Source organism: Penaeus chinensis, chromosome 38, assembly GCF_019202785.1.
Source record: "Penaeus chinensis breed Huanghai No. 1 chromosome 38, ASM1920278v2, whole genome shotgun sequence".
In the NCBI taxonomy this organism is placed as follows: Eukaryota; Metazoa; Arthropoda; class Malacostraca; order Decapoda; family Penaeidae; genus Penaeus; species Penaeus chinensis.
Genome location: NC_061856.1, coordinates 16,087,305 through 16,097,987, shown reverse-complemented (window position 1 = coordinate 16,097,987; position 10,683 = coordinate 16,087,305). Strand labels below are relative to the sequence as shown.

The 10,683-nt window shown below is 34.8% G+C and overlaps 1 protein-coding gene across 21 annotated transcripts in view; it reads left to right on the top strand.

Moving 5' to 3' along the window:
• The window catches only part of LOC125046221 (CD2-associated protein-like), a 168,070-nt gene extending 157,857 nt beyond the window's left edge, over positions 1 to 10,213 (top strand). For 20 of the 21 annotated variants that reach the window (XM_047643953.1, XM_047643952.1, XM_047643974.1 and 17 more), the window contains 6 exons: positions 95 to 274; positions 1,416 to 1,528; positions 3,779 to 3,841; positions 5,728 to 5,929; positions 7,857 to 8,260; positions 9,044 to 10,213. In XM_047643953.1, coding sequence (XP_047499909.1) covers positions 95 to 274; positions 1,416 to 1,528; positions 3,779 to 3,841; positions 5,728 to 5,929; positions 7,857 to 8,260; positions 9,044 to 9,205 — 1,124 coding nt within the window. In that variant the 3' untranslated portion in view covers positions 9,206 to 10,213. The remainder of the gene's footprint in view (positions 1 to 94; positions 275 to 1,415; positions 1,529 to 3,778; positions 3,842 to 5,727; positions 5,930 to 7,856; positions 8,261 to 9,043) is intronic. The other variant, XM_047643954.1, reaches the window with a different exon arrangement.
• Positions 10,214 to 10,683: the final 470 nt, after the last annotated feature.

Sequence of the window (10,683 nt, the reverse complement as noted above, 5' to 3'; positions counted from 1 at the left end):
GTTCTTAAAAGCGTAGTGGAGGAATCGAAACAAAATTAGCAAAACCATTCACCACCACTATCCCTAATTGCTTTCACCAACTTGTTCCCTCTAGATAAGGAACCTCCCCCACCACTGCCTGAGAAGAAAGTCCAACCGCCACCACCCCCAGAAAAGAAGCCGCTGCCTCACCCGTCTTTGCATGCGTCAGACACCCATGACGGAAGTTGTTCCTCAAAGGACTCATCAGATCTAGTGATGTCTAAAGGGTCCAAGAAGAAATCTGAAGTCAGAGGTGGGTTTGTGAATTTCGTTGGTAGTTGACATTGAGTATTTATTTACATCCGCTGAGATGTAAGTCTTATCTGGAGGTAGATGTTGAATAGGATTATTCAAGGCCTGTGCAGTGAGGATAATAATCCCTTTTTTCTTCCTCTTTTTTTCTTTCTTTCTTTCTGTCTCTCTTTCTTTCATCACAGTGTGATTTATAACATTTAACCCAGTGCCGACGGGCATGACGTGTACGAGTATGTCATGCCCACTGTGAGTTTACTTGTTTAATTGTTTTTACACATAGATGGCTGCTCATGTACTAAGTCACCATTGAGCCAATTACGAGTACTTCCTGTTTCACCCGTTTACCCTTTTCTTTGATTTACAAAAATATTTTACGTTATCTTATTTTGCTGTTACTAATGTTTATAACATTATAGTAATTATAATGTTTATAATAAAAATAACACCACCAAGTTTCATAACAGTAAAAAGTACATTTTTCCCACAAATTCAAAATCAGGTAAGGTCACAAGGTCTACTAATTGACTCCTTTGTGGCTAAGCACTAGTAGAGCCATCTACGTGCAGAGACATTTCACAAAAAAAAATAAATAAATAAAAAAATAAAAAAATAAGCACAGCATTTTCCCCATTCTTTATTCATTTTCCCCTGGCACATTGGGTTATCCCAATTCCAAGATTATTTAAATATTTTATGGTAATTATTAGAATTATTTTAATTACATTATAATAATAATTGTACCAGTGATGATAATGGTGAGAGTATCAACATCTATAATATTAGAAAACAAATCTGGAGAATTCAAGGAATGGGGAAGTCAGGTGAGATCACCCTGGGCCTTCTATTTTACTCCTTTGGTAACTGAGCATTTGTGGAGAATCTATGTAAAGAAAATTCACAAATAAAACTACAGTGGACAGTGTATATATACACTGTGGGAAAGCATTAACATTTTTTTTTTTTTTTTTTTTTTTTTTTTTTGTATTCTTTCATCTATTATTACTTTTTTCTTCTGTTGTATTTTCCTTTTTCTGCTGCTTTCCCACTTTCTTTCCCCTCTGTCCTCATCACACACCCTTTTACTAAATCATCCAATTTTAGAATACGGGAATGATTTTAAATCTGCATCCACATTGCAGAAGACCTGAGCCTAACGCTGGACACAAATGGAGAGCCCCTAAAGCACGTGACACACCTGAGGCCCAAAGGTCCCTCGCGGAGACGACCTCCATCAGGGGTGTTCAAGGAAAATGTAGGTCTATATTTAGTGAATGGGTATTTTTTATAGAGAGTGTCCCACACAGGCAAGTATGTTTTATTGTTCCATATTTACTTATGTGATGATTATAAAAGCTCTTTAAAGATGAGTTTTGCTTTTTGTTTGTTCATATATTTATTTTGTATTTTTTTCTATACCATTTGCCAGTGAAAGAGTTCATGCATCAGGAAAGTTAACTTACAAGGTAACTGGATAACCAAAACAATAAAAAAAAACATTCTGAAAGTTCTATTATTTACAGGAGCTATATATTTTAATGCCTAAATGACTGTTTAAGGAGCTTTTTCCATAAGAAAATAACAGCTTGATCAGGAATGCTTTCCTTTCTGATGAATATACAGTGGTACTTATTTGTTTTATCTTAAGTTTAACATAGCAGATGATATTTTTAAGGAACACTTCATGCAAACTATAATCTTTTTCGAATAACACAATATAAGATTGTGATATCTAGTTTCCCAGCTATTTCACTATTCTTGAGACTGACAGTGCATATGACTTAAAATGATAAGCATTCTTATATATTAATATAGCCATCGAATATCCATTTTGCATAAGGGCTACTAACAGACAACCTAACCATTATTTACTGACATAAGTTTACTCAATGAAATGAGTGCTTGCTTAACAAATATCATTATTATTTATAGCATTAAATATATGATGCTCAAAAAAGAAAAACTTCTTAATAGATGATGTATTTTAATTATTTTAAAGGATGCACTCTCTCTACACAAAAACCTATTCATTAAGCATGAAAATTGTTTGAACAGTCTCTTATGAAACATACCATTATATTACATACATTTTTTTTTTCTTTCTTTTTTAATATCCTTGTTATTGCCATGACAGTCAGAATGAAAGAAGCCAATTGAGCATCATGTTTACGATAGGAAGGCTTCTATATTTTACATTTTTATTCTCCTAATTGATGATCAGACAAATAACCCATATATTTTGCTTGTTGATTAGTATGCTTTCTGTGTGAGCATGAAGTCCATCACTGATCACCGTACATGTTTTCTTGGAAAATTTTTGCTTTTTTGATTTTTGGCTGTTTGCAAAAGCTCCCTCCCATAGTAATGAGATTTTTTTTCAATTGAGTTTATTTGAATTGATTGTTCCTAGGTCTCAGACTCCCAGTTTTAGTTCCAGTTTGCAGTAATGCATAACATATCAATGTTGAAAAGATTCATGCTTTATTCAAGTTGACAGATGTAGAAAAGATATGAGAATGAATATCTTCACAAGACAAGAGATGTATTTAACTGGTTTTGAATGTATCTTCATCAGAAATTCACATATTTCTGGTGAAGATATATTCGAAACTGGTTAAATACATTTCTATTGTGAAGATATTCATTCTCATTCATACCTTTTCTATAAAGATTCATATTTAATTTATAACAAAGGAAATTTTGTGATGGAAGACAAGAACTATTCATATTCATGATTGACAGTTATAGCAAAAAAAAAAAAAAAAAAATAGGTAAACAGTTGTATAAAAAGCATTTGAAATATCTGAGATATACTTACTTCTTGTATTTGATAGTGAAGGAGCCAGTGATATAATCAGTGATATCTTGTACTCTCCATTATACAAATTAATTAGCAACCTGACTCTTTTAGGTTCTTCCTATAGTGAATGACTGTGCACTACACTTAACCCATGACTGAATAATATAGTTATTTAGTTTTTGCTTTCATTAATGTTAATATGAATTCACTGGTTTAGACTTTTTTTCTTTGTTTTAATGCTGTATGGATATAATTTGTAAATAGTACATATACACATATATGCCTGGATTTGTATAGAATTAAAGAGAGTTCCATTTTAAATTGATGATGAAAAATAATCAAAATTTAGTGTCGTACACTCAGTGTAATTTGTTTTTATACGTAATTTTCACTTGCAAGATTTCAAATGTTTTCTCAAACTGTAGAATGTGTTTATTAGTAATTAAAAGCATAGAAAAAAAACTGTCAATTGTCAATTTTTAATGGATGGAAATTCATCTTCAGACTTGATTTAAGGGAGATGTTATTGCCTTGGATGTAATGAAGGAGGACTTTGCATAAATGGAATTATACTGTAAGTTTAGTTGCATTCCTTGCATAATGCACCAATAGCAGACCATTGCACCCAACTCTATAGCTTCCTCAGTGTGGTGGGGTTCTGTTAGTCTAACCTCGCATATCACACTCTCTCTCTCTGTGGCACAGATGAAAAACAGCGCTGACTCTGATACCCACCTCCCTCCCACACCTGAAGACGACCTTGATAACGTAAGTGGCTTTTGTGCGGTGCTGATTATAGCCTGATTTTTTTGGCAATAAGAAATGAGAGATTTATTTATTTTATTTTATTTTATTTTATTTTTTTCATTTTTTCCAACCATGAATTTCCTGCTAGGTAATCTTCATTTTTTTTATCTTCTTTTCTGTCCAGCTCTTTCAAAGACATTTGCATGAAAAGCAAGCAGGGCTGTTGTGCTGGGAGTGGTATGTTGTGCTTTAGCATGTTGGTGGCTGAAGGATTGTATATGGTATGGCAGCATCTTTTTGATAAAGGCATTGTTTTCAGGACACATGGAAACCCGATTGGTGGATCTTCTTGTGCAACTAAAATACCGTCTTTCAGGAGATACTTTGTTGTTGTCTTTTCTTTTCTTTTCCATTAACTTCTTTTTACCCTAATATAGTAAGGTGGTAGGGTTTAGCATCAGCAGTCAATTTTGGTTTAATCATCATGATTGATTATGTAAAACAGGTCATATTTTTTAGTTTGTTGTTTGTGTTAGTGTTAGTAGTTAGTCTTTTTTTTTTTTAGTTCACTAACTTTTATAAAGCACAGAAATGGGACAAGTATAGCAACGAATTCATAAAGAGCAACATTGCCCAGCATCAGAAATATTTTTTCCAGATGTTTGTTGTGTAAGATGCATTTTCGTAAGGATGGAAAGTTTAGATAGCTTGTCATTGGTAGGGAATACAAATAACTACCAGCAGAGTTGGACTGAGTATAGGTATAATGTTTTCTTTGTTGTATAGAAATCATGCCAGCATATGATAAGATAAAAGTAATATAAAAAAGGTAAATGTTAAATGTCAAGTAGTGAGGTTCTAGGTGTAGATGTAGTAGGGTGACACATATCCAGTATTCTTATCATTTTTTGTTGTTTTTACTGGCACAGGTTGATTATAGGTGATAATGATATCCCATAAGTATGACAACAGGTATTGTGCAGTAGGTGTTCTATATATTTTTTGTTTTTATTTATTTCCTAGTGTAATGTACAGATACATATGCCATAGTGTACATAATAATAATGATAAAAAGACAATCTGCAGTTAAACAAATAGTTAATAATTAGACAGGTATTGTGAGTTCAAAAGCATGAGTGACAGAGACAGAAAATTCGGAATTGATCAGGTAGCTTTCACTCATATCAAAATTTCTATGTTATCATTCTGATAAGATAAGCTAGCATGAGCAGTAAAGCCTTAGAGTTGATTTCAGTGTCTGAACTCTTTGCAATACAACTGTGTGTGTGATTCTGTTATACATTGGAATAAGTATATACATATATACCAGAGAAGATGAAGAAGAGAGTGAAACGCTACTCTGAGTCAACTGTCTTAGATGTGAGTATCTCTGATGTCTATGACAAAAGATGAAGTGATAAAACTGTTTATCGGTTCTGTGTGCATGCCTGTGGGTTCTCCTTTAGTTTTTTTTTACGATAAAAACACAACAGACTCTTATTTATTATCTCATCATGCCTGTGGTGCTCAGTAGTAAAAAAAGGTGATCTGAACACCAAAAATGGAGTTGGTTATAATAGGAAGTAGGAAGAGATTGATAAGCACCTCTTCCTGTTGTGTTATGTAGGTAGAAAGATATTAGAGTGTAACAGCTGCTATGTATGTAAGCTTTTAGGGATATTTTTGAATTGTTATTCACTTTTAGGTACAGACATAACACATTTTTTAGGATCAGGGAGTATACACTATAGCTTTTGTCAGACAACCTTGTCTTCTCTTTTTCATTTGACCTTTTGTTTAACCTTCCTCACTTGTTTTTACTTCTGAAATTCACTCCATTTACCTCCAGCCTTTCTTTTGAAATCTCATACACATCTTATGAGAGTACTTGTTTATTTCCCTCATAGGACTCAAGTCACCAGCTGAATGGGCATGTAAGCAACTCTGACCTTCCACGCAGCCCGAGTGTTCCTGCCATCTCCCCAACCCCCCAGAAACCCACTATGCGCTCAGAAGTTGCACCTCCTCAGGCTGACTCCGGAAGCACTGTCCCGTGGCTACAAGAGCTACATTTGAAACAGAAGAAGAGACTCTCAGGTATCAATATTGGTAAGTTATTTAAAGTTTTTTTTTTAATTTCTATGCAAAGCAGGAAGTTATTGGATTTTACTTCCTTTCCTATTGATTATTGGATTAATATTAAGCCTGTATATTGGTAAAATGGAGTGGAGTGGAGTGTGGAGTGGGCGTGTCTAGCTCCTTTCCCATTAATTTAGGAGTGAGACAGGGATATTCTCTTGCACCAACACTTTTCAACTCTTGAGAGACTGGATAATGGGTAGAGCTATCACCCATAAAAACTGTGGAACAGTACTGTTACCTAGCACCCTTATGAGTACTGCTGTATCACTTCTTACCACTCTTAACACTCCCTTGAGTATTGATGATAATGAGTTGAACATGTACCATAGATATTCGTTTATAAGCACTGGATAACAGATTTTATTCCACTCTCTCTTGAGCAGGCTCAGTGTTGTAGTAAGAATATACTTCCAGTTTTACGTGTGACTACATATTTAAAAGCTTCATCTTATTTCAATATTATTTAAAATGCTTATGATAAACACAGTAAATAACTTTATACATTTAATAAAGGTTACTTACTTATACATTGTTTTCGCATCTCTTGATGAGTACAATCTCTTCCCTTGGAAATACAAAGAAGTATAGAGCCTTCTCAAATCCACTTCATATGCATCACACAAGATTCAGTACCATTTTGATAAGGATTAATCAATCAACCAAGTATTAGTCCACTCTTTCATCCACGCTTGATGGTACACAAGCGCCCTGACCTCTCCTGACCCTGCTGATCCAGTATAGAGCACAGTGGTACCCTTGTTTACAAGACCTGTTGATTATCACTCAATTGTCCCTGAGACAAAGTGTATATAGTGCCTTGTAAAACACTAAAGGCTTATCTCCTCCATAGAATCACCACCACTCTCTGTAGCTTCAATGGAATGTGGAGTGTCCTTGAACTGACATTCTGTCTACCATACAACCTCTGAAAAACTTTTTCTATGGTGTATAATGGTCTCCTTGGGTCAGGAGTACCTTTAAAATACCTTTCAAATATTACTCCCATAAGTCTGGCCATTGACAATACTGGACAGTATCATGGTCACCAACCTTGATTTTCCTGATGATATGTCCATCTTGAGATGCCAGTGGCAGCTCTCAGTGCAATTACCAGTGAAGCAGAAGCCCTTAGGGCCTAGAGGTCTCTTAGACCAGGACCAAGACAAGACAGGAAGTCAGTTGACAGTTTGGCCTGGGGACAGGAGCCAAGAACTCTTTCAAGAAGAGTATTTAGAGGTTCCAGTACCTGTGTAAAAGTACCAAGTCTTTCTTCTATGACTCAGAATCTTGGCTTGATGCCTTTTGCAACAGGTCCTTGTACTGGATCATGGAGTACAGTTGACGGGACCATGTATTCAACCAACTACTTCACTGTGAGACTGGTGACAAACTTGATATTACTATAAGTCACTTTTGAGGATGATCCCATCCATGAAGTTGTCTCCTCTTGAGAAAATCCTGGAAGGAGAAGGGCCATGGGACAACAAGGAAGTCAGCTTTTGAAATTTAACCTAGTGTATCATGAAAAAGTGGAGAGATCTTTTTAGCTAGAAACAGTGTACCCTCCTTTCATAAGCCCCACAACTGATAGATTGATCTCCTTTACCTGTTTCTTCTTTTGTTTTCACTTTCTTCCTCTTGCTTTGTTATTTTTTATCTTTAGTAGGAAATTTTCCATTTTCTTTTGTTTAGCCTTTTTTTTTTTGATTCAGCATGAATCATAAACAACGTTATTTTCATAGTATTCTCTGATTTTGTATTCGAGCATGTTTTTTGGTACTATTTTAATAATATTTAGTATGCTGATGTCTATTATTATCATATTTTTACTTAAACTATAAAATTTGTGTTCAAACTGCCAGATTATAGAGTAAGGAAACCTTGCACCTTCCAGATGCAGAAGCCTCAGCTGCTCCACCGCCTGTGATCTCTCCAAAGCCAGCTGTCTTGTCTCACAAAATGGAAGACAAGCCCAAGCCCCCTCGGCCATCATTGCCAATGAGCGAAGCTATCAATTCCAGTGTCAAGAGACCTGTAGAGCCTCGCCTTCCCACACCTGACTATGACAGCAAGGTCCCCATCACGAAGAACAAGCCTCTGCCACAGACACCATTAACGAGTGTGCAGCCAGAGAAGAGACTTGGCTTGGTCGCAGATCAGCGATCTTCAGGTCCAGCCACTGAGGCAAAGAAGACTAGCAGAGAGACTAAAAAGGGACACACTGCACCAAGTGCTGCTGAGGCTCCAAGCAATTTAGAAGAGAAGATTGATGCTTTGTATAAGGATCTAATACCAAAGGTAGTGTATAAGATGCTGAATAATTTACATTATCGTATGAGAAAAATCATGCTAAACGTCTTGCTGCTAAGTGTAGGTTATGATTTGTTGATTATCATGTCGTATAAGTTTTGCTATGTTTATGTTTAGCAAATACTTCAAAACAAAACAAAACAAAAAAATTGATTAACATTGCTTGATAATAAAGTTGGCTTCAACTGTATCCTAACTGGATGTAGATATTAAACATACTGAAGTGCACTGTGAGCATGGCTAGTACTATTAGTCAAGCTTATAGCTGAGTTCTGATAGTTACATCATTCCCAAAACCTTTTTAGGTGGTTAAATCATAATATTTTGCTGTTACTTTGTTATTAATATATCATTTTTGAAGTCCAAAAATAATAATTTCTTACAAACGCTCTGCCCTGGTGCATGATTCACTTTTGCTCAAAAGGCTAAAATGGAGTGATACATAGTAGGAATATTAACAGTGATATGGCAACAAAGACCACCATTTGTACAAAAGTTGCTCTAACCTAACCATTTTTCATAGATATCTATTCTTATTGAGTATTATATGTACGTAATGATTTTCTTAGGGATAGTCAGTGCTGTTTATTTTTTGTAGTATTTTTAATACTAATTTTGTGTCATTTTCATGTTTTGTTACTCTAATTAAGCCAAGCTTGTGGATACCCAAATTCAGAAATGTTAAGAGCCAACTGTATTTTATTCTAATTAGTATTGAATTGAAATAACTACACGGCTAAGATATTTACTCCTTTTTTTTTTCTGGCACAGATAAAATTAATTGAAGAGCGCATGGAGGAACAGAAGAAGGAACATTCTCGGAAAATGCAGATGCTGATGAGTGACCTAGATGAGGAACGCAAGAAACGAGCTTGTATGGAAGTGGAAATTGAGCGATTAAAAAAGCTTATCAATGCGTATGCTCAAGTGTAAGATTTATTTCAAATCCTGGTCAGAAAGGATAATGATAGGTGTCTTTCAGGTTTATGAAATGTCAGCGTTGTAAGTTTTGCAGAACCATGTAGAAATTAAGAATCTTTAAGCGTCCTTACCGGAAAGTGTGAGATACTGTATGAAGTACCATGAGAGATGTGACCTTCATTGTGATCCAAAGGTCTTCCTTAAAAGTCAGATGGATGTCCAGTATCTCTGTCTTTTTTCTCTTTTTCTACTGTTGATATAGAATAAAACCAGTATACAGAGAGTTTGAGTTGTGTGTGTTGCAAGCAAGATATGAACATTGTTTCAGCTATAGAGGATGATTAATGTGTGTTCATAAACACGTATTCAGTTATGAAAAACATTAATATCTGTTGAGAAAAGAAATGGGTAACATGTGGTAGGTTTTAGTAGTGTCTTCTGTGTATAATATGTGAAGAATGCATGTGCTTTGATAAGGGCAGGATTTCTGTACGAAAGAGAATGCAGTAGGGGAAAGTGATGTCAGACTGTCATTGAATGATTTTGATATAGAAAAATACTGTAACAGTCCACTGAAGGGTAATATTTGTTATACAAATATGACTGCTTTTCAACATCACATTTCTCACATGGTGCCAAAAATTACCATGTGTTGGTGCTGTGTAGAACACATCCTAAAGTATTGAGGCTGAAACTGTGACAGAAATTCCAGTTTATAGACAAAAGAGAGAGAAAGGAATGCAAAGAATATTTCAAGTGTAAGGGAAATACAGCTTCAACTTTCAGAAGATACACCTTTATTTTACAGCATAACCAAGACAAAACAAAGGTACCACCCAGAAGAAAATAATTTATCAACTACAGCTTAGATGACGCAAGCATTTTTAATTCAAGGGATCACTATTTATCTTTTATTCATGAGTATGTTTCTGTATATCTATGTATATAAAATATGTGGAATCAAATGTGATTTTGCATATGTATCATAACTATGTGTAAGTGCATAAAATCATACATTGAACACAAACAAAAATCCTGTGTTTATGTATGTGTGTGCTTACATGTTTTATAATTTCATACTATCAGTTTTAAAATTGAGATCATATCAAGATATACTGTAATAATCTTCAGAGCATAATGTTCATGCTAGACATAAAAACAAACCTCCATCATTGGTTACTGGTAAATTAACTCAAAATGTGGTGAGGAAACTCCAGATTAAGTTATTGGATGTAATATAGTACAATATCTGTGTAATTTAAATATGTAAATGAACAGGGATTTTGCAATAAGAGTTGAGGTAAGAACTATTGTAGATGACTTGCCTTGATATATATTTAGTGCATTCAGTCCATAGAACTTGGATTCATTTTAGGATGACATTGAATGTATAAATGCCTGTTAGTGATACCTTACATGGTTGTGGGCCCTCTGGTCAACGCAAGGAAACCGTTGTACATTTATAAAAACTAGAATCATCTGATGGTACT